The sequence below is a fragment of the Zonotrichia leucophrys genome, chromosome 4A, assembly GCF_028769735.1.
Source record: "Zonotrichia leucophrys gambelii isolate GWCS_2022_RI chromosome 4A, RI_Zleu_2.0, whole genome shotgun sequence".
Taxonomy (NCBI): domain Eukaryota; kingdom Metazoa; phylum Chordata; class Aves; order Passeriformes; family Passerellidae; genus Zonotrichia; species Zonotrichia leucophrys.
The window spans coordinates 18920091-18943426 of NC_088174.1; the positions used below are offsets into that span (position 1 = coordinate 18920091).

At 53.3% G+C, this 23336-nt stretch overlaps 2 protein-coding genes across 9 annotated transcripts in view; both read left to right on the forward strand.

The window, feature by feature from the left end:
• ATP11C (ATPase phospholipid transporting 11C) overlaps positions 1-9140 on the forward strand; it is a 58670-nt gene extending 49530 nt beyond the window's left edge. For 2 of the 5 annotated variants that reach the window (XM_064712752.1, XM_064712751.1), the window contains exons 28-29: positions 379-532; positions 5859-9140. In XM_064712752.1, the coding sequence (XP_064568822.1) occupies positions 379-532; positions 5859-5975 (271 nt within the window). In that variant the 3' untranslated portion in view covers positions 5976-9140. Of the gene's footprint in view, positions 1-378; positions 533-2027; positions 2119-4187; positions 4284-5858 lie in introns of those variants that run through there. The other 3 variants (XM_064712754.1, XM_064712753.1, XM_064712755.1) reach the window with 3 other exon arrangements.
• A 4724-nt stretch (positions 9141-13864) lies between these two features.
• Positions 13865-23336, forward strand: part of MCF2 (MCF.2 cell line derived transforming sequence) — a 47303-nt gene continuing 37831 nt past the window's right edge. For all 4 annotated transcript variants that reach the window (XM_064712756.1, XM_064712758.1, XM_064712757.1 and 1 more), the window contains exons 1-2: positions 13865-14019; positions 22855-22923. In XM_064712756.1, the coding sequence (XP_064568826.1) occupies positions 13899-14019; positions 22855-22923 (190 nt within the window). In that variant the 5' untranslated portion in view covers positions 13865-13898. The remainder of the gene's footprint in view (positions 14020-22854; positions 22924-23336) is intronic.

Sequence of the window (23336 nt, forward strand, 5' to 3'; positions counted from 1 at the left end):
TTGTGATTGAAAGACTGGATTTCCACTATCAAAACCAAACCAGAAGCTATAGCAAAGCCTGACACTGAAATAAAATGACCTGGTTTTTGATGAAGTGAATAGTTTATCAGTGATGGTGGTTAAATTCAAACCCCTTCCCACCCTGAAAAGAAACAGATGTGGAAGATGCAAAATGGATCATGACACTCTTCCAGAAATAATGCAGCTGGAGGAGGAGATGCATTAGGAGAGGGATGGGCAGTGTGTTTCTGTGCTGTGTCCATCTCTGTCTGAAAGGGAGACACAACTGCTAATAGCTTCACCTGAAGTCTCCTTTGGTTGTGATCTTCTGGGAAAACCCATGTTAACCAGAATTTATTTGTATCCTTTCTTTTCCAGGCCTTTCTTGAAGCAGCAAAGAATGTATTTTGTATTTGCTCATATGCTGACTTCTGTTTCCACATGGCTGGCAATAATTCTCCTGATCTTTATCAGCCTTTTCCCAGAAATTCTTCTAATAGTTTTAAAAAATATAAAAGAGAAAAATCATCAGGTAAGGAACGAGGTGATGTGTCACACTGTGTTTTTAGGAAGACTGTTCTCACCCTTAGGCACCAGATGAACCTTTAACAATACCACGTACCACTCACATCTCAAGGAAGGCTTTCTAGAGTCTTGCCTTGCTCTTTCACGTGCCAAAAGTGTCAAAAAGTTATTCCAGAAATCCTGCCTAGATCTGCAGCAGGGAGGGAGTCAGCCTGTGCCTTCCCTGGGGGGGAGTGTGGTGTCTCCTAGGGAAGAGCGTGAGCCTTGTCCAGCCTGAACTGGCCACCAAACACACTTTGTCCTGTCCTGAGAACAGCTGCTTGTTTTAGTGTCAGAAAAGCAGGCTGCTCCCTGGTGTGTGCCCAGGTGCTGGGCAGTGGGAGCAGGGTCAGGTCTGGTCCCAGCTGGGGTTTTTCTGTGCCAGGGCTGCAGAGGGCACAGCTGGAGGGGCACGGGCTGGGCTCAGTCAGGAACCCCCAGCCTGGTCCTTGAGGGAGTCCCAGGAGGGTTTGGGTTGGAAGGCTCTCTAAAATCACCCAGTTCCAGCCCCCTGGCAGGGCAGGGATGCCATTCCCAGATCAGGGTGCCCAGGGCCCCATCCTGGCCTTGGACACTCCCAGGGATGGGGCATCGCTGAAGCTGAAAACAGGGCAGATGGCAGCAGAGCTGTGGTTGTGTTCTGTGAGGATCCCTGTAACTTCCTCCATTTGGGTATGATTTAATAGTTCCTAGCTGGGCACCCCTGTTGAATGGGCTGGGAGAGAGTTGCTCTGACCCACTTTTGCCTTCAGCTGCTGAGCAAAGATCCGTCCCCTCTTGCAATACTGACTTTCAAGAGTGCTTTTTATTCATGTAACAAAGGCTCTTGTGAAATCACTTAGCAAAGCAAAGTCAGTGTCAGCTAGAAAGTCTCTTCAGATGTGCATCCCAAACTAAACACAGGCTGAGCCATATTTAAATGTACATTTTGAGTAAGAGCTTTATTGTAAGTGCCTGAAGGAGATACCAGCTCTGGATATCTGTGCCAGCCATCAGACACCAGAGTCAGCTGCCTGATTTGTAAAGGCATCTAGGACCAGGTAGATGAATTCAAATCAAAGCCCTTGTTAAGAATCCTGACCTTAATATTGAAATAAAATAAAGATCAGTGTCCCAAGGGAAGCATACAGTGAAAAACAAAATTAGGGACATTGTATGGGAACCTGAACCACAGCTTGGTGACCAAGGGTCCCTTGTGGAAGGGGAGGACAGACTCAGGCCAGGTTGTTGGGCATTTGCTCTTGATCCCAATGGAACAGGGTTTCACCCCCAGTGTCCTATAACAGCACATCAGCTCTGCTCAGCCTTTATTAAATTTTCTGTGTGGTAACGTGGTGGTTGTTTTTATTTTGTTTTAGTTCTGTTTGTTTTTTTAACTGCAAGGCGCATTTGTGTTTTCCTTGGTTTCTGCCTTTCTCTTTCTTGTACTGCAATTTTCTGTCTTTTGTGCTGTTGTGAACTAGGTAACGAAGCGCCTTCCTTCCTCAGGAACATCCACTATCTTCATGCTTTCTCAAACTTCCAGCAATCACAGCTTTTCTTGGAGTGAATAAGGTGATTTCCTTTCTGAGTCGCAATGTGTTGCTTGCTCACTGCTCTTTTCTTCCTTCTAATGCCTAACTCCTGAAAACCCCCCTTTAGATGTGCTCACACAGCAGAGCCTCGCTTTCCCCCACCTTCTGCCTTAATTTAAATCTTCTGCTTCAATATTTGTCTGTCTCTTGCCCTTGGTCTCCTGCTGCAGCTCAGGTGGGTGAGCTGGTGGTGCTCAGGGTGTCCAGGTGAGGTGGGCACACACAAAGCTGGTTACACTCTCCTTCCCTGCTGTAGTTGTGTGTTAGTGGACCAGACAGGAGTGGGACAAGGTGGAATTAGTGTTGGTTGTCCTCTGGGTGAATTGTCAAATGGCTCAGGCTTGTCTGGCCTAGGAGGAGCTTCCCCAGTCCATCCATTGTCAGTGCTGCTGTTGTTCTTTGTGTGAGTGACCAAGCCACAGCCCACAACCCTCACACCAAGGACCTGCTGACAGTTGTAAAACACCAGTTGTGTGGAGATGGGGATGTCTGCTGCTCCCTCAGAAGCACCTGCAGTGCGAATCTGCAGACACTCTGGGGAGCAGGGCAGTTTCTGAGCACCTCCCATGCCCCTGGCACTGCAGAGCCAGGCAGTGCTGGCCACGGTGTGCTGCCCCATCCTGTGGGAAATGGGGAGCTGTGAGAGGGGCTGTGTGTCCTGCCCTGCTCGTGTGCTGTGTGTCTGTCTGTCAGAGGGGCTGTGTGTCCTGCCCTGCTCGTGTGCTGTGTGTCTGTCTGTCAGAGGGGCTGTGTGTCCTGCCCTGTGCCACAGGCAGGCTCAGGGCTGTGTGTCTGTCTGTCAGAGGGGCTGTGTGTCCTGCCCTGTGTCACAATCAGGCTCAGGGCTGTGTGTCTGTCTGTCAGAGGGGCTGTGTGTCCTGCCCTGTGTCACAGGCAGGCTCAGGGCTGTGTGCTGTGTGTCTGTCTGTCTGTCAGAGGGGCTGTGTGTCCTGCCCTGTGCCACAGGCAGGCCCAGGGCTGTGTGTCTGTCTGTCAGAGGGGCTGTGTGTCCTGCCCTGTGTCACCAGGCAGGCTCAGGGCTGTGTGTCCTGCCCTGCTCGTGTGCTGTGTGTCTGTCTGTCAGAGGGGCTGTGTGTCCTGCCCTGTGTCACAGGCAGGCTCTGTGCTGTGTGTCCTGCCCTGCTCGTGTGCTGTGTGTCCTGCCCTGTGTCACAATCAGGCTCAGGGCTGTGTGTCTGTCTGTCAGAGGGGCTGTGTGTCCTGCCCTGTGCCACAGGCAGGCTCAGGGCTGGGTGCTGTGTGTCTGTCTGTCAGAGGGGCTGTGTGTCCTGCCCTGTGCCACAGGCAGGCTCAGGGCTGTGTGTCTGTCTGTCAGAGGGGCTGTGTGTCCTGGCTGTGTCACAGGCAGGCTCAGGGCTGTGTGCTGTGTGTCTGTCTGTCAGAGGGGCTGTGTGTCCTGCCCTGTGCCACAGGCAGGCTCAGGGCTGTGTGTCTGTCTGTCAGAGGGGCTGTGTGTCCTGCCCTGTGCCACAGGCAGGCTCAGGGCTGTGTGCTGTGTGTCTGTCTGTCAGAGGGGCTGTGTGTCCTGCCCTGTGCCACAGGCAGGCTCAGGGCTGTGTGCTGTTTGTCTGTCTGTCAGAGGGGCTGTGTGTCCTGCCCTGTGCCACAGGCAGGCTCAGGGCTGTGTGCTGTGTGTCTGTCTGTCAGAGGGGCTGTGTGTCAGGCTCAGGGCTGTGTGTCTGTCTGTCAGAGGGGCTGTGTGTCCTGGCTGTGTGTCCTGCCCTGTGTCACAGGCAGGCTCAGGGCTGTGTGCTGTGTGTCTGTCTGTCAGAGGGGCTGTGTGTCCTGCCCTGTGCCACAAGCAGGCTCAGGGCTGTGTGCTATGTGTCTGTCTGTCAGAGGGGCTGTGTGTCCTGCCCTGTGCCACAGGCAGGCTCAGGGCTGTGTGCTGTGTGTCTGTCTGTCAGAGGGGCTGTGTGTCAGGCTCAGGGCTGTGTGTCTGTCTGTCAGAGGGGCTGTGTGTCCTGCCCTGTGCCACAGGCAGGCTCAGGGCTGTGTGCTATGTGTCTCTTTGCCTCGCTGTTGCAGAGCAGCAGGAGGGCACCTGATTCATTGTCGGCCAGACCTTCTGTCAGACCTCTTCTTTTAAGAACATTCTCAGATGAGTCTAATGTGTTGTAACAGGTACCCTGTCCTGAGGATTGGGATGGTTTTAAAGGCATTGATTAACCAAATGTAACCCCCTCCAAATCAATTAAACCGTGGTTCTTGTAATCCTCTTGGCTCTCGGTGTGGGGCACCTGTCCTTGTGGAATGGAGATGCAATGCTTGGGATGCATTTTAATTTGGGGATGTACTGTCCAACTTCAGAGTCCCATATCTGTACAGATCCTTTCAAGTATTTGGCAAAATGTAAACAAATCTTTCAATCTAACTGCTACTTCAGTCTCATATTAGCACAGAATTTAATGTGAGAGTGCAGTCTGAATTGTGCTAACATTGGTTATAAAAACTAATGCTGATACATTTACAGTGAAGGATGGAAATCTCAGTTGTTAAAATGATTCCAGTATTGCATCTGAATGGTACCAGAATCCCTTTCTCTAGGGTGCATGCTGCTCTGTCAGATAGAAATAAGTATGTTTTAATTCATCTGCACAGATGGGAACTAAACACACGGACTTGTCTGTGTGTGTCAGCACATGGGACAGAGGCCTGTCTGGGTGTCCGTGTGTCTGCACACACACAGAGCATCCTCCTACGGGTTGATTTTAAACTCTGTAGTAAGCCAACAGCAGAATAAGAGAAGTAAAAGTGCCTAATTGAATTCACAATTCTGCATTAGGGGAGATGTTATGTGTGGTGAGCTGCAAACATAAACCTGCAGACGGTCTGCGAACCTCTTGCACCTCTGTGCCCACCCCTGCTGCTAAAGCAGTCAGATTTATGGGCATGGCAGGGCCAGCAGCAGCCCTGCCGGCTCCAGTGCAGCCAGCCCTGCCGGCTCCAGTGCAGCCAGCCCTGCCGGCTCTAATGCAGCCAGCCCTGCCAGGCTCTAATGCAGCCAGCCCTGCCGGCTCCAGTGCAGCCAGCCCTGCCAGGCTCCAGTGCAGCCAGCCCTGCCGGCTCTAATGCAGCCAGCCCTGCCAGGCTCTAATGCAGGCAGCCCTGCCGGCTCCAGTGCAGCCAGCCCTGCCAGGCTCCAGTGCAGCCAGCCCTGCCGGCTCCAGTGCAGCCAGCCCTGCCGGCTCTAATGCAGCCAGCCCTGCCAGGCTCTAATGCAGCAGCCCTGCCGGCTCTAATGCAGCAGCCCTGCCGGCTCCAATGCAGCCAGCCCTGCCAGGCTCCAGTGCAGCCAGCCCTGCCGGCTCTAATGCAGCCAGCCCTGCCGGCTCCAATGCAGCCAGCCCTGCCAGGCTCCAGTGCAGCCAGCCCTGCCGGCTCCAGTGCAGCCAGTCCCTCCCCACTGACGTTAGGTGGTGCTCTCCACCGCCACACACTGGTGCAGACTGGTGTGGGAGTGGCTGGATAGGGGACAGTGGAGCAGATGCCACTTTTGGACTTCATGCAGCATTTTGCAAATTGTGAAAATTTATTTATCATCTGATTACTTGGTTGTGAATGATATTTGGCACTTTTATCATGGCCTAATCATTCTTCTTCTCCTATATATTTTATTTTAATAACCCAGGGAAAGGTTTATGGGTTTGGGAATGTAACAGTTGCAATACATGTTTGTTGTCCTTCTGATTTTTGCAGGCTGGCCCCTTTGATCTGCCTGTGTTAGTGTCATACAAACGTATAGAGAATGGTTATGTGAAGGCTGAAGATGCTGTTACTAATTTGGCAGAAAGATATCCTCTCAGGATACCTTAAAGTGCTCCACACAGACGTTGTCATGCTGTAGGAACCCATGGTTTTAACCTGGCAGTGACCTTTGATGGCACCAAGGACTGCGAGCAGCCTGCTGGGAGAGCAGCCAGGGACGTCAGGCTTTGGTCTTGAGGCTTCCCTGCCCTCCCAGAAAAACCAGTTCTGCCAAATCCTGCATCATTGGAGCTGGGACAGCATCGTTAGGAGCTCACCCCAACAGCATGGATCGAATGCAGGAGTGCAGTGCCAGCCCCATCTCTCTGGGGCTCTGTGCCTGCTGCGGATGTGCCCCAGAGCAGCAGGGCTGCTCACGCTCCTGCTCTGCCTGACCAAAGAAGTAGCACAGACTCCAACCCAGTAACATTCCCCTGCAGCCCTGAAGGCACTGGGACGAGGCTGCTGCCCTCAGAAGGTGGATTGAGCCCTGGAGCACCACTGGTGCTGGTGCTGGGCTGTGCTGCCTCACTGGCAGCTGCCATCCCCAGCCATGGGTGCCCACATGGACACGGCAGGATCACTGAGAATTCAGGAGAAACCTTTGCCCCTCTGTCCTGCAGGTGGAGCTGGAAACAGTCTGGTCTGGCCACAGCAGTGGTGTCTGTGTGAAGACCTGCAGTGCTGGAAGTGCCAGAGCATCCTCCCACAAGCGGTTTGCTGCTGGGTTTATTCCTGCTGCAGAGTGAAGAAAAGGTTGTTCTGTGGCTGTTTGTGATGGAAGGAAGCTTTGTGGGGGAAAAAGGAATCCCAGAAGCTGGGCTGTGCCAGACTCTGAGCCCCAGTGCCCAGGCTCCTCTGCTGTGCTTGCATTACTGCACTGTGCTGTGGCTCCAACACTTTAGAGGGTGAGGGTCAGTGTGGTCCTTGGCTGATCCCAGGGACATGGGCTGTGCCTGTCAACCTGCAGGTGCATGAAACTGCATCTTGAGTTATTTGCACTAAGAAAAAAGAAGACAGTTTTAAATTGAATACATGAACCTGATATCATTTTACATTTTTTTTCAAATTGGCATGTTCTTTTCAAATCTACCTGTACCATGGTAGTAGGAACTTTCCTGTTTAGGTTCTGCACAGCAAAGGTGAGATGCCTGACTCTCAATGTTTTTTTTTGTCTGATACTTCATGTGTGGCAAGAGCAGCTTGTTTTGTTGTGTGAAGTCACGAGCAGTGACAGAGCGGGCTGTGTGTCCTGCTGGGTGCTGTGGCAGTCCTGCCTCGTGCTGATGTCCCCCAGAGGAGCTGCTTGGGGCTCCTTTCAGAAGCAGCAATCTCTGCACTGCCGCTGGGTTTGGCTCCTGCTCGCTCAGCTTGGTCAACAGAACCATTTGGGACAGACAGAACATTCCCCTCACCAAATTTTGTGGAACTGCAGGCTGTTAATTGTTGGAAGAACCAAGCCTTGCTCTCTGGCTGCCGTCCCTGCGGTTCGGCTGCGGCTGGTGCGGATCGGCTGCTGGCAGATCCTCTGGTGCACCATGAGGAGGTTGGATGGCCTTACCTGAGTGGGAGAGGGCAGTGCTCAGTCCCTGGGGCTGCCCTGCCCTCGCCCAGCGCGGGAGGGATGGATGGAAGGATGGACAGGAGCACTGTGCCGTACACTCTGCACTGGCCTCGCACGAGCGGCGTCCGCGCTCGGCTCCTGCTGCATGCGGGGCAGGAGCTGCACTGCCAGCATGTGCCCATGGGCAAAGCTCTCATCTCCTGCTTCTGTTTGCTTTTCCCATTTTCCTAGCTCATTTCACAGACCTAGAGTTCGACTTGCAGCCCTTGTCCCGTGCTCAGCTTTCCCTGCAGAAATGTGGTGCCTACAGATCAAGTATGTGATGAATACAATGGAGATGTGCTCTATATGCCAAATCTAACCATTCTCCTTAAATACACGGTTGCTGACTTGTGTTTACATAACCTCTGAAAAATGGGCACTAAAATGCCTCATTCCTGTGATTCAGAACCATTCCAAGCCCGAATGGTCCCAAGCTTGACACCTTGCTTCTCAGTGTGCTTTGTGTCATGCTCTGCTCCAGGGGTCAGAGTCTGCTCCCCTGGGATTCCATTGGTGTCAGTGGGAGCAGTGGAACCTGACGTGTGTGTGAACTGTTCAAATAGTCACAAAACCAGGATAATTCCTGCTGCCTGTCTCAAGTCAGAGCCTTCTGAGAACCAAATCTTTCTCTAGGCCTTTCCAAGTGTCCTGTCTCCAGCTGGAATGAGCCATTGCAATAGCTGAACGTTCAAACCCAAGGTGTGCAGGGTGGAATTCATGTGGAATGTCCTGAATAGCAGCTCTTTTGGGGAAAATGCGGTTTTTCTTGGGCTTGGATCTTCAGGTAGTGCACTGGCGTGGGGCTGGGTGCCAGGGCAGCCAGGCTGGCCCGGTCCTGCAGGAGAGCTGATCCTCGTCCCCCAGCAATGGCAAAGCCAGAATTCCGATTGCTGTGGGTGACTCGGGGGGCACAGGAGCCCCTCCTGAGGCTGGAGAGGGGCAGGAGAGGGGCTGCTCCGGCTGTGAGGTGTGGGGCAGCAGGACAGCAGTGGCACAGGGATGCTCTGGTGGGGTCCCTGCTGCGCTCACGGTGCCCTCAGGTACCGTAAAGGTCAGTACAGGCTTTTCGGTGGAGGAACTTGAAGGAAAAAAGGCTGGGCTTTTCTCATCGTAATTTGTTGAAGTTTTATCACTGACTAGTGACACTGAAAGATAAGGAAAGTAATTAAGATTCCCTCTAAAACTCTTATGAGATAACAGCGGAGCTTGGTGTAGTCATAGCGACTTCTCAAAAACTAATCCTAATCATTATGAGAATATTATAAATGACTTGGAATTGCATAAAAGCTTCAAATTGAATTTGTATACACACAGTTGAAAAATTTTCCTAATACTGCACCATTTATCCAATTTCCCAGCTATAAATTTTTTTAAAAAACCATGTAGTGTATAGAAAATGTAAATTATATACAGGCAATGAGCAGATACATTTTCAGCTTCTTGCAAAGAAAAAGGACTGCAACCTTACATTTTTTTCACTTTAATGCAATTTTATACATTTATGTTGCTTTATATCAAGGAAATTGAATGTGAATGTTACCTTTTATGAATGCAACTTGCTCTTTTTTCATTACAGAAACTTTTGTTTGAAGTAATCAATAAACTTTGGTATGTTGTTCTGATTAATATATATTTGTTGTCTCTCTCATCTCCTTGGATACTCCTAGGGGTTTTCCAGGGCAGTGCTAGGGGCACAATCAGCATTTTCATGATGGGGCAGGTGCCAGCAAGGCCATGCTTGGTTGTGTGTTGTGGAGCAGCATTTGCCTAAGGAAACACTGCTTGCTTCTCATACATTTCTATTTTTCCAGCAGTGTATTAGCAATTGTGGGTATCAGCTGCTGCACATAGCTGGCCTGTGTGCTCTCAACTCATTTCCCTCAAAATGAACGTTTAATTATGAAAGTGAATCCTGTGAATGAAGTGAATAAATTGATTTAACTTTCTAGAATAGGTGAATCCAGGGCTTCAGCTGACATTAGGAACTGATGTAGGTCCATGTGCCTGATTTCCATTCATGAAGTGTCTTCCTTGCTGCTGTTTTGGTTCTTGGTTCTGTGTCGTGCTTGTAATAAGTAATTTTTAGTTCAAAGCCTCAGAATACACAAATGAGGTTTGCAAAGCGCCTGGTGCTGGTGAGGTTCAGGCCCAATATTTGCATTGATGAAATTCCAACAACACGAGGAAACTGCTAAAGCACGACTCACAGTGTTTGTATAATGCACAAGAAATATATAGGCTTAACTTTCTTTTTAAGGACACGGGTCTGTTTCAAGCTGAGATGTTTGTAATGAGAAACTGACAGTTTGAAAAATTCTGTTTTGGCTGCTTGGGTGCCTGCAGCTCCCATCAGGCACCGCAGGACAGATGGCTGAGCTATTTAAAACAAGCTCTAACCTTTCCTGAGTACTATTGGAAACCAGATACACGCATTGAGGATCTGAACAGCAGCAGGAGCGGTAGTGAAGTGTCTGCAGGGTGGGGAGGCTCTCGCTGAGCGGGCTGGCAGCACAGGAGCTGAGTGCGAGCGATGGGCGCTGAGCGCGGGGCACCAGTGCTCAGCAAGCACCAAAATCAGCGGTTCAAACACCAACGTGCAGCCCTCGTTGGAAAGGAGAGGCAGCGGCGTGCTGTAAGGTGATTTTTTACAAGGACAGCAGGGTTTGAAGGTCAGGCTGTTGGCGTGAGAGGGCTCTGGGCACGTGGAGGGGTCACGGTGTCCCTGTCCCTGCTGTCCCTGCAGCTGTTGCAGGACATGCAGCCACTGCTGCCATGGGCCTTTGCTTTACATTCTCACACGTCTGGATAACCTGCTAAGCTGGAAAATACACAGTGGCCTGGAGAAAGGGTGGGTGTGTGCACCTGAGAGTGCTCCTTTCCAAAAGCAGGAGCTGTGACAGCAAACAAGGCAGCTCTGACTGACACCGGGGAGAGTGGCAGGACACAGTGGAGCCCTTTGTTTTTATTTCACATTCAAGTAGGAGGCATAAAGGCCTCCTGATTGAACCTGTGCAGGTGTGGCTGGCTTCAGTGGGGCCAGGGTTTCTGCCAGGCTATGGAGGGTCTGCTCAGCCTGGACCAGACTGTAGTGGTACCCCTGGAGTGGGCGATGCTGCCATCTGCACAAGAAAGCCCCCTAAAGCCCCTGCTCATGAAAACCAGCCCGAGGTTAATTACTGTTCTGCACAAGTGGTTGCTGTGCTGTGCTTACTGCAGAGGTGAGCAATCCCCTTGGACATCACTCTGACTCTAACCTGTGTTTAGCCAGCTCTGTTTTTCCAGTTCTCAGCACTTGACTGAACAGGTATTTTTGAAGGGTGATTTTTCAAATCTAAATAATGGCTCCAGTCTCAACCCAACCTTCTAGCCTTAATGTGGGAAAGGGAGAAAAAAGTTGGGTGTTTTTTCAAATTCAAGAGCTTCAGAATTTTGTTTGAGTGGGTTTTTTTCAGCCCCTGATCTGGAATTAATGAAATTAGTTGGAATTCTTCCTACACCTTCTCCCTAAGATTAGATTTAAGGATGAGGCATTGCACCCACATGAAATAAATCTCTGCAAACAGGTGCTGTCACGATTTTCCACAGCTTTAAAGGGCCCTTGGCCCTCACACACCAGTTTGGATGTGCCACTCTCAGGGTGCTGAACATTGCTATGGGGCCTGGACAGGAGATCCCTGGAAAAGAAACAGCCACGTTTGTGGCTGTCAGAGTTCCTTTTAATCTGTCTGCTTGCTGCTCCTCGCTGTGTTTAGCAGCTCCTGGGCAGGCAGAGGGGAGCCCAGGGGCTGCTGGCAGTGTGAAATGCGGGCAGCTGGAGGATGCAGAGTGCCCTGCTGGGACAGCTGGGCATTGGTGGTGAAATGCCCCAAAGTGAGCAGCCAGGGTTCCAAACCGTGAATCTCAGGGGCCACAAGGGAAAGCCACGAGCAATTGCCCCAGAAGGGAAAGCCATGAACAATTGCCCCATAAGGGAAAACCATGAGCAATTGCCCTCCAGCCTGAGCTAGCCCAGCTTTTCCAGCTGTGAGCTGGCCAAGGCTGCCTGTGCAGGGTTCCTGCTGCCTGCAGCAGTGCAGCTCTGTCTGTGTGTGCAGGGCTCCTGCAGCAGTGCAGCTCTGTGTGTGCAGGGTTCCTGCAGCAGTGCAGCTCTGTCTGTGTGTGCAGGTTCCTGCAGCAGTGCAGCTCTGGCTGTGTGTGCAGGGTTCCTGCAGCAGTGCAGCTCTGTCTGTGTGTGCAGGTTCCTGCATCAGTGCAGCTCTGTGTGTGCAGGGTTCCTGCAGCAGTGCAGCTCTGGCTGTGCAGGGTTCCTGCATCAGTGCAGCTCTGTCTGTGTGTGCAGGGTTCCTGCAGCAGTGCAGCTCTGTCTGTGTGTGCAGGGTTCCTGCAGCAGTGCAGCTCTGGCTGTGCAGGGTTCCTGCAGCAGTGCAGCTCTGTCTGTGTGTGCAGGGTTCCTGCAGCAGTGCAGCTCTGTGTGTGCAGGTTCCTGCAGCAGTGCAGCTCTGTCTGTGTGTGCAGGGTTCCTGCTCTCTGCACTGGGGCTGGGCTGCAGAGACCTCACCAGATCCTGTCTGGATGGCTTTGCCTCCATTCAGAAATGGATTGATTATGAAACCTTGGGGGTGACAGCTGCACCTTCTCCGGGGTGGCTCCATTCTCCCCAAACCCTGTGTCTGAAGCTGTGTGTGGGGATGAGCCCCAGCTCCAGCAAAGCGTGCCCTGCACAGAGCTGGGGCAGAACAGGGGCTTTCAGGGCCCCATTCTCCCTGGGCCGGGGCAGTTCGGGACAAGCAGCATTCCTGTGATAAGAACACAGCAGGAATGGGGCAAGGCTCTTTCTTGGCTTGTAGCCTTGCGTATCAGACTGATTTTTCAGGAGTACCTGCACATGAACTGTCCCTGTCACACAAGGAGTGCTTTATGGCCAGACAGAAAGTCATCTATCCAAACTGTTTGGTGGTGAGAACCTGCTGTGTCACCAACAAGGAGCCCTGACTGAACCTGGCTGTTTTTCCTTGAAAAATTCTGTACCAGTGTAAGAAGGGCCTACCAAGAGATGCTGGGGTTTATATTACCACTGTTAGACCACTGCTCTTTAATTAATAGCCCTGACTGCTGAAGTGTTGGAAAAAGGCTGCTATTATAGTAAAGAGCATAATTAAAAGGTTGTTTTGGAAAAACAGGAGCATCTACTTCTCCATGCTGCCTCCCTGGGCAGCTCAGGCTCCGGAGGATGAGCTGGCATCGTTGGAGCCTCAGCATCAGGAAAAGTGAGACTGATGGGTCAGCGCAGTGCTCTGGGAGCTCTGGCCAGCACTGGCTGTAGCACAGTTTAATGTACTGCTCATAAATCGTTCAAGGAATTTGCTAGAATGCTGCTTGCAGAGGATGGAAATGCTTATTTTTGGTTTTTTGGGTTTTTTCCCTACAGAAGTGCTGTAGGCACTAAGGCAGGGAGTAAATCCAGCTGCAGGGTGGTTTGCTGGGGGGCACTGGGTTTATGGTAAATTAAAGAAAAAAAAGGAAAGGAAAGGAAAGGAAAGGAAAGGAAAGGAAAGGAAAGGAAAGGAAAGGAAAGGAAAGGAAAGGAAAGGAAAGGAAAGGAAAGGAAAGGAAAGGAAAGGAAAGGAAAGGGAAAAGGGAAAAGGGAAAAGGGAAAATAAGGAAAAAGGGGGGGGGAAGGAAGAAGAAAGCAAAAGAGGGTACAGAAGGAAATACAGGAAAAAAAGACTAAAAAGAGGGGGCAAAAGAGGAAAAATAGGGGAATGGAAAAAAGGGGGAAGGGGGAAAAGAATTAGGGGAAAAAGAGGGGAAAAGGGAGGAGGAAGGGGGAAAGGGTCTAAACTATAGAAATAGGAAAAAAGGGCGAAAGGAATAAAGGGGAAAAGAAAAAAAGGAATAAAGGGGAAAAAAGGGGGGGAAGAGGGGGAAAAAGGCGGAAAAAAGGGAAACAAACAAACAAACAAACAAACCAACCAGAAAGGAAAAAGCGGGGGAAGGAGCTAAAAAAAACAGAAAGAAATGCGGGGGGGGCGGCGGTGCCGGTACCGGGGCGGTGCCAGGGGCGGGCAGAGGCGGTGCCGGTACCGGTAGCGGGGTGATGTTAGTACCGGACCGAGGCCGGGGCGGTACTGGGGCGGAGGCGGTGCCAGTACCGGACCTGGGCGGTTCCGGGGCGGTGCCAGTACCGGTACCGGGGCGGAGGCGGTGCCAGTACCGCACCGGGGCGGAGGCGGTGCCAGTACCGCACCGGGGCGGTCTCGGGGCGGTGCCGGGGCGGTGCCAGTACCGGTCCCGGGGCGGTGCCGGGGGCGGGCAGAGGCGGCGGCCCCGCCCGTCGGGCCCGGGGCGCGGAGCGGGCGCTGCGGGCGGGGAGCGCTGCCCGCGGCATGGCCCTGGCCCCGGCCCCGGCCCCGGGCGGGCCCCCGCCGGGCGGCACCTCGGCGGGGGACATGGAGCGCTACTACCGCCTGCTCCGCGCCGCCGCGCTGCTGGAGGCCGCCGCCGCCGGTGAGTGCCGGGCCGCGGGCTCGCGGTGTGCGGGCGGCGGGGGGACGGCGGCTCTCCGGGGCACGCTGGGCAGCGGCACCGCGGGCCGGTGTGCCGGGGCTGCCCGTGCCTGCCGCCCCATCCCTCCCCGGTGCCGGTGTCGGTGCCGGGCGCGATCTGCGCGCTCGGTGCCGCTGCCCGGGAGCCCGGCAGGGTCCGTCGCTCGCGGCTGGCCGAGGGTTCAGCTGCCGCTCTGTTATTCGTTCATGGGTGCGTGCGAACGGCCCCGGGGGCTCAGCACAGCCTTGTCCCCGCGCTGCCGGCGGCCCCGGCGTCACCGAGTGCACGGCCGGAGTGCCCGGAATGCCCGGAGTGTCCGGTGTGCCCGGAATGCCCGGAGTGCCCGGAGTGTCCAGTGTGCCCGGGGTGCCCGGTGTGCCCGCTACCGGCGGCCGGCGCTGCCGGGACAGGAGGATGGATGTCCCCAGTGCGAGCCCCGGCGCGGCTCCCGTGGCCACTACTGAAGAACTCTTCCCTGGAGTCGCAGCTCAGCTCTGGCCGTGGCTGCTCGTTCCGGGTGGGAAGCAGGAGATAGATGTGTGGGAGGTGCGCTCCTCTGTTGGACACCTCGGTCCCCTCCCGTGTCCCCTGTCCCCGAACACCCCCGAGCGCCCGGCTGTGTCGGGAATGCAGCATTGTACTGAAGCCGCTGTGCTGCTGTGCCCGCACACCCTGAACGTGAGAAGCAGATGCAATCTGATCCCTTATCTCAGGCCGTGGCTGCCTCAGCGATGTTTCCTTTGGTGGACGGTGATCTGCTCAGAAGTTGTGTGGAGCCCTCACTTTTTCATTATTTTCCTGATTTCCCGAGGGGAGTTACAGGTGTTCTTGCAGTGAGGGGAGTTACAGGTGTTTTGGCAGTGAGGGGAGTTACAGGTGTTTTTGCAGTGAGAGGAGTTACAGGTGTTTTTGCAGTGAGGGGATTACAGGTGTTCTTGCAGTGAGGGGAGTTACAGGTGTTTTTGCAGTGAGGGGATTACAGGTGTTCTTGCAGTGAGAGGAGTTACAGGTGTTCTTGCAGTGAGGGGAGTTACAGGTGTTCTTGCAGTGAGAGGAGTTACAGGTGTTTTTGCAGTGAGGGGAGTTACAGGTGTTCTTGCAGTGAGAGGAGTTACAGGTGTTCTTGCAGTGAGAGGAGTTACAGGTGTTTTTGCAGTGAGGGGAGTTACAGGTGTTCTTGCAGTGAGGGGAGTTACAGGTGTTTTTGCAGTGGGGTCTTTCCCAAACCAGGAGGGGAAGGGGCCCCTCGGGTGGCTGCAGGCTCACTGGAGGATGCCCACCTTGGCAGGAGTGGCAGCAGGCAGAGCCATCACTCCTCTTTGGTGTGCAGCTGGTGGAGTGCTTGCAGCTGTGCTGATTACAGAAAAGACACATTGGCCCTAAAAAGGCTCCCTGTCTAGTGCCAGCCTTGTTGACATCTTTGCAAGGCACAGCTGGGGTGCAGGAGGAATCTGTCAGGGTGGGTCACAGGTGAGGGCTCTGCCAAGGTGCCACCTGCTTCCCAGAGCTGCCGTGTCCGTGCCCCTCTGAGGGGGTGCCACAGCACCTGCAGCTCTGCCTGCCCTGCCCACCTGCCCTGTTCCTCTCCCTGCACCCTGAAACGGGGCAGGTACTGTAGGCAGGGCTGGCATGGTCAGTTAGCAAAGGGTGCTGCTGGAATGGATGTGGTTAAATGCTCCCTGTGCTGCTGTTGGTGTGGAACAGCATGGATGGGGTTAAATGCCCCATGTGCTGCTGTTGGTGTGGAACAGCATGGATGTGGTTAAATGCTCCCTGTGCTGCTGTTGGTGTGGAACAGCATTATTGTGGTTAAATGCCCCATGTGCTGCTGTGGCATGGAACAGCATGGATGTGGTTCAATGCTCCCTGTGCTGCTGTTGGTGTGGAACAGCATGGATGTGGTTAAATGCCCCATGTGCTGCTGTTGGTGTGGAACAGCATGGATGTGGTTAAATGCCCCATGTGCTGCTGTTGGTGTGGAACAGCATGGATGGGGTTAAATGCTCCCTGTGCTGCTGTGGCATGGAACAGCATGGATGTGGTTAAATGCTCCTTGTGCTGCTGTTGGTGTGGAACAGCATGGATGTGGTTCAATGCCCCATGTGCTGCTGTTGGTGTGGAACAGCATGGATGGGGTTCAATGCCCCATGTGCTGCTGTGGCATGGAACACCATGGATGTGGTTAAATGCTCCCTGTGCTGCTGTTGGTGTGGAACAGCATGGATGTGGTTAAATGCTCCCTGTGCTGCTGTTGGTGTGGAACAGCATGGATGGGGTTAAATGCTCCCTGTGCTGCTGTGGCATGGAACAGCATGGATGTGGTTCAATGCTCCCTGTGCTGCTGGGGCAGGAGCTGGTGCCACGGCCACAGGCACACAGGTGGTGCCCGTTTGTTGTGAGCTGTGTGCTGAGAACCAGGTGAAAGCAGGCAGTGGGTTTTTTCTGAGCATGGGCCGTCTCTCCCAAGCAGCTTCTGGCAGATGACCTTTGTGAAATGGTCATACAGAGCCAAAATACCCCCACAAAGGCACACTTGTGTGGGTATAGCTGCAGGATCCGGACCCATGATTTGGCATCCACACAGGTTCTGAAAATAAAACGTTGACAAAGAGACAAAGTTCAGTAAGGCTCTCCAAATCATGAGATTAAAAATAAATCAGAAGCTTTTTTCCCTTATTGCCAATTTCTGGGTGTTCAGGCTGATCTGGGACCATGTTTTAACCATTTCCCTACATGCAGCAGTCCTGGAAACTTGTTGGCTGTTTTTAGTAGAAGGTGATTCACCCATACCTGCCTTGGATAGAAGCCAGTAAAAATCCCAAGCCTTTTGTGGCCATTTCCCATCTCTAGGATGGCCTGGGCTCCCCCAGAGCATGGCAGACCCCAGCAGCCCCTGGCAGCCCTGTGCTGGCACCACCAGGCCCTCGGGTGGCCCACGAGCAGGAGTAGTCTGGAGCACCCAGTAGTAGGTGGGATGTGCTTCCTCTCCCCACTGCACATTTGCTACAACCACTTTAATGGTTATCATTCATGTACCAGGACAAAAGTGAAGAGACAGCAGGGCTGTGTGGGAGGGAGCAACTGAGGTGTAAAACATGGTGGGGGAAAGAAAGAGTTTCCCAAAGAGCTCTGTTTGCCACTGAACGAGAGGATGCTCGGAGACACAGAGTGCTGGGATGGGGGTCAGAGCTGGGACACTGCCCTGGTTGTGAGAGCCTTTGTTGGTGCTGGTTTTGGCAGGGGGGGCTTGCAGGGGAGTCCTGGAGCCACAGAGCAGCCCCAAAGCAGCCACAGAGCAGCCACGTGTTGCTGTGACAGGGGCTTTGGGGACATGTGCTGAGCACAGCCCTGCTCAGCCTGCTCTGTGCCAGCCTCCCTCACACTGGGCAGTGCCAGGGGAGGCAGGGTGAGGAGGGCTGGTGGCAGTGCTGGGCTGTTTTCTGCATCCCTTTTTGCTCCCAGGCCATGCTGGGTCTGGTTTTAGGGCAGGGGTGAGTCAGGATGCCCCGGGCAGAGCTGTTCCCTCGCCCAGCACGGTTATCCTGCTGCTCTGGGGGTGTCTGTCAGGGCAAACAGGGGGTGGCACAGCAGCCAGCACCAGCAGTGCCCTCCCCACCTCCTTCCATTGCACAGGAGCAGATCAGCTGGACCTGCAAATGTGCTTTTTGTTCAGTGGGGGAGTGCCAGAGTTCAGCATTTCCACTCTCAGTTCAGGAAAATTTGTGTTTATTTTCCCTTGCTCTGCAGTAGAGTTTCCAGGTGATGCCATTGGGGGAACCTGGCTGCATGCTTTAGTTTCCTGGCTGTATCAGCTGTGAAAGAAATTGTTCCAGTGTCCTCAGGGAACTTCAGCGTCTCCAGGCAGCCAGTGGGGCCCAGGATTTACTGCTGAAATATCTCTGAAAAATCAGCATTTTCATGGTGCTGAATGATGATGGGGAGGTTACTGATGTCTGTACATTTTTATTGGGTTTTGGAGTGTTTTGTGCTGCATGGCTCTGGTTTGGGGGCTGGTTGTGTGCACTGGGAAGGTGTGTGCTGCTGGCAGATGTGAATGTGCCTGCACAGCTGGCAGGGCAGCCCTGGTGCTGATGGCAAACACAGGGATGCTCTCTTTGGTGAGGGACTGGAACTGGAAAAAGGAGAAAACCAAAGTACATTGGAGCTGCTACATGTTAGAAACGCAGGAAACTAGATTTTCTCCCACACTGAGGCTGAATCCAAAAGAGGGGGTGTTGGGAACCTTTTATTGCATTTCTCGCAGCTGACGTGAATTCATGTATGGTGGAGCTGGCTTTTATCTTCCCAATTTGTGCTTCCTTTGGTGTGGTATCAGAGTGGGGTTTCTCTGATTGGCCATGGAAACATCACAGCATAGCAGGAGGCAACAGCTAAGCCCTGGTGCTGCTTAATTTGCTTGTGCTTCTCCTTTTCTTAGCAAAGCTTCCCCGGTTTCTCAGCTGCTAAATATAAATTGGAAGAGATTCCCTCCCCACCACCCCCAGGCCCCAAAACTCCGTGGTCTCCAGCAGAGGGGATCTTTTAACCTTCCCTGAGCATCTTCCTCCTCTTCCTCCTCTTCCTCCCCTTCCTCCTCCTCCTCTGTGGCTCAGTGCACACTGGGTGTGGTGGTGCCACCCTGTTTGGGCACAGGCTCCTGCTGGAGGGTGGCATTGGGCTGTCCCATGGGGACACTCCTCCCTGGGTCACTCACACCTGAATTGCACCCAGTTAACATTTTCTATTTCTTGTCTTCCTTTCCTTTCACAGCACCTTTCTTTTGCCTTTTTCCTCTTATCCTCAGCGTGTCTAAACCGAAGCCTTTCAGAAAGGTCACTGTGGTTTTTCAGGAGCTCTCCCTTTTTTGCTGTGTGGTTCTGGGTGAGCACAGCCCAGGCTGGGAGTGGGGATGTGTCTGCACTGAAGCTCTCCTGCACACAAGCCCCAAAAGGGCTCACAGGAGAGGCTCAGCCCTGGGTCAGGAGATGGAACCATCTGCTGCTGCTGCCCACGCTGTGTTGGAGCAGGTGGGGACAAGGGAGAGAAGGAGCTTGGAAATAGAGTGAGCTGTTCCTTAAAAATCCCCCCAGTCTGAGAAGAGATAATTTAGGGAGTCCTTGAGCCTGGTGAGGTGACCAAGCCATCACTCCTAGGGAAGGACTAATCCTGGTGGGACTTTGATGTGCAGGACTCCAGGCCTTGCAGGGGCCATCCTCCTCAGGATCAGCCCCTCACATCTCCCATCAGACAGCCATTTATAAAGCTCCTTGCTGGCCTTTCCCTCGGATGAGAGCTGCTGTGGGCTGGCTGTGGGCAGGTGAGCCCTGGCCACAGAGAGGAGGGAGCTGTCCCCAGTGGGGACAAAGGCACTTGCAGCAGTCACAGGTGTTCAAGCTTTCTGCCATAAATATTGTAATGTGCCTTTTGTGTCACCCACTTGGCATGGGGAGTGCCCACACCAGCTGGAATCCCAGGGAATTCCATGGTTCTGCCCTGTGCCAGGTTGGACCAGCACCTGCAGCAGGGTTCAGCAGGTATTTATCACTGCCCTGGGTGCCAGTGTCACACACCATGGGCACCTGCAGCAGGGTGGGGGCTGCAGGGTCCTCCCTGCCCTTGGCATCAGTGTGCCCATGGCCCTTTGCCAGCCCTGCTGGCACTGCCTGTTCTGTCCCAGGTGGGCACCTGAAGCCAATTTGCTCCTGGCTACCCAAGAGTTGGCTCTCACCTGCAGGAAGCAGCCCCAGGACCTTGGCCGTGTGTTCTGTGCCCAGAGCAGGTCCCTGAGTCACCTTGTGGTGAACAGAGCAGGCTGTGTTGAGGAGCACAGGGAGCTGCTGGGTGCCACACGTGCCATGGGCTGTGTCCGTCTCGTCAGCCTCGTGCCACCTGTGTGTGCCAGCCCCTCCCAGGGCTGTGTGAGCACCTGCTCTGCCTGTGCCAGGGAGTGTGTCCTGTGCCGGGCAGGACAGACAGACTGACAGCAGAGTGTCCTGTTCGGGCAGGACAGACAGACAGACAACAGCCCAGCAGAGTGTCCTGTTCAGGTAGGACAGACTGACAGCAGCCCAGCAGAGTGTCCTGTGCTGGGCAGGACAGACAGACTGACAGCAGCCCAGCAGTGTCCTGTTCAGGCAGGACAGACAGACAGACAGCAGCCCAGCAGAGTGTCCTGTTCGGGCAGGACAGACAGACTGACAGCAGCCCAGCAGAGTGTCCTGTTCTGGGCAGGACAGACAGACTGACAGCAGCCCAGCAGTGTCCTGTTCAGGCAGGACAGACAGACTGACAGCAGAGTGTCCTGTGCCGGGCAGGACAGACAGACTGACAGCAGAGTGTCCTGTGCGGGCAGGACAGACAGACTGACAGCAGCCAGCAGAGTGTCGTTCTGGCAGGACAGACAGACTGACAGCAGCCCAGCAGAGTGTCTGTTCAGGCAGGACAGACAGACAGACAGTAGCCAGCAGAGTGTCCTGTCCTGGGCAGGACAGACAGACTGACAGCAGCCCAGCAGAGTGTCCTGTTCGGGCAGGACAGACAGACTGACAGCAGCCCAGCAGAGTGTCCTGTTCTGGGCAGGACAGACAGACTGACAGCAGCCCAGCAGAGTGTCCTGTTCAGGTAGGACAGACTGACAGCAGCCCAGCAGAGTGTCCTGTCCTGGCTGGACAGACAGACAGACAGCAGCCCAGCAGAGTGTCCTGTGCTGGGCAGGACAGACAGACTGACAGCAGCCCAGCAGTGTCCTGTCCTGGCTGGACAGACTGACAGCAGGGGACAGCAGGATGCTCTCTGGGGCTGGTGCCAGCCCTTGGTTCCCCAGTGTTTGCCCTGAGGCTGGGCTCAGTGGCCAGCGCAGGGAGGGTGCCAGGGATGGGTGGGCTGCCCAAGGAGTGGCTCTGATCAAGCACAATGAGGGTGTTGTTGTGCCTGGCCTTGCCCAGGGCAGCATCCTGCTCTGTGTCCTGTTGGGCTGTCCCACAGGATGGGCACAAACCCCTCCTGCACCTTGGCAGGGCTCTCAGGGAGACAATGCCTTGCGAAACCTTTAAATGATGGGTTTTTTAAAGGTTAGCTCCCTTTCTGCAGCCTGTTTGCTGAGCAGCCCCATTGCAGTGCAGGTACCAGTGACAGCAGTGCAGACCCAGCCCAGGTTTGCTGCCAGCCTGGGGCTGGGGCTGCTCTGGTGTCCCAGCCCAGGCCAGGGGGGCTGTGGGGCCTGGGGACCAGGCAGCCCACGCTGATCTGTGACAAACACACGGGCACAGCATGGGCTTGTGTCCTGTGCTTTCAATGGCACACACGTTTGGTGTCATCTGGTTCAGGTGTTGGAGCTCATTAAGTTGTTAAATGTGAATTTTATCAGTATGAAGCCATTGACTTGGTGAAAAAAGGAATCAGCAAATAGAGGAGAAATCTCTTGCTGCTGCTTGTCCTCAGGCTGGGTGAAGAGGTTGAATGAGAGACAAATATTTGAAATATCTTTGCAAGACAAACTTCTTCCTCACCAAGACCAACTCTAGGGCCTGTTAAAATCAAGAATGTTTCTGTAGATGCCAGTGGGGCTGGGGCTCCATGCTCAACAAGCAAAAATCCCATTTTTATCTGCAGGAGGGACCCAGCAGTGTGTGTGTGCCTGGAAGGGCAGAGAGCAGCCCTGGCTGGGGAATTTGGGAGCCACAGAAACCCCCAAACACACCTGGGCTGCAGCACCCACAGCCAGAGCAGGCCTGGAAACCCTGCAGATAAAGGAGAAGTGACCAGAAAGCTTTTGAAAAAAGGAGAAATAGAATAAATATTGATTATGCTGGAGTGTGCTGAAGTATGCAGCCTGTCTGATCTAAAACAGCCAGAGATTATTCCCTAGGACCAACTCTGGGAAATAATCAGTGTTTAAAATTTGATTATCAGAAAGCCCAAGGACTTTAATCTGTACAGATGTGCTTCAAAACATTTATTTGCAGGAACAAGGATGTTTGATTTTTAGCTGTCATTGCATTTATAGATAATCCAGGAAAATGTCTGCCAGCTGTAAGCTCCTGTGGTGTTTAGTCAGTGTGGGCTTTGTTCCCTTCTCCCAGGGAGAGGTGAGCTTGTGTGTGTTGTTCTGCTGTGCTCCATTGCCTCTGAATGGTCCTGGTGCTCAATGTGGCATTGCAACAGCTCTGCCATGATTTAATTAGGAACTGATCTAATAACTGAGCATAGGAACAGCAGCCTCTGCAATGGCCCCGTGCCAGGTGGAAGCCTGATTTCAGGAGCCATTTGTGCAGAATTAAGGACTGTCCCAGCCTGGGAGCCCAGCCTGGCCCCAGGGCAGCAGCCTTGGGCGCTGCAGCTCCAGCAGAACCTCAGCCCATGCATGGCCAGGGCTGGCAGGCACTGGGGCTTGGTGAAACGGGCAGTGGCATTGCTGGCTGCAAAATACAAACATTACCCTGGGTATGGCCCACTGAGGGGAGGGCAGTGCTCCCTTGGTGCATTTGGGGAAATGCATCTGTGCTGGCGTGGCATTGCTGGCTGCAAAATACAAACATTACCCTGGGTATGGCCCACTGAGGGGAGGGCAGTGCTCCCTTGGTGCATTTGGGGAAATGCATCTGTTGCTGACTTGTGGCTTTCACCCTGCTGGAGTCATTAGAACCATGAGAAATAACATCTCTAAGGTCCCCATATCCTTTATTACACAATTTCATGTGTAGTTTAGGGAAGTTCCACCTTTGGATTAACTCATTGATAAATGTGTTTGCTTTGGGTTTGTGCTTTATTTTGATTGCTGCTTTTCCCTTTCTCCAGAAACTGCAATACCCATCTGTGCAAAGGACATCAGTGATGATCTGATGAAGGAGTTTGCCTTTCTGTCTGGTGAGTACAGAACATCTTCAGGGTCCCTCTTTCCCTGTGGTAATGAAATACTCCAGAGAAAGTTCTTGCTGTTTGTCAGTGATGCTTCCCACAGGCTATTAGCCACCAGGTGGTATCCAGTGCCACTAGAAATGCTGTTAATAAATCATGGGGGCCCTTTGGAACAGCAGATTGGGTTTCTGTCTCGTGCCACACTGAAATATTCTGACTCCCAGAACCCCATGCATTACAAGCACTTTGCTGTGAAATGCATTTCTGTAGGTTCCAGAGCAGTGTGTGTGTTTGCCCTTGAATTTCTGATTTCTTCTGCTGTGCTGTGTAAAGCACACTCAGTGAATGAAGGAAACGCATTTGTTTCAGCACCTGTGAGTTGGGCTCAGAGGCAGATTTGGCTGTGTTTGGCTGCCCTGGTG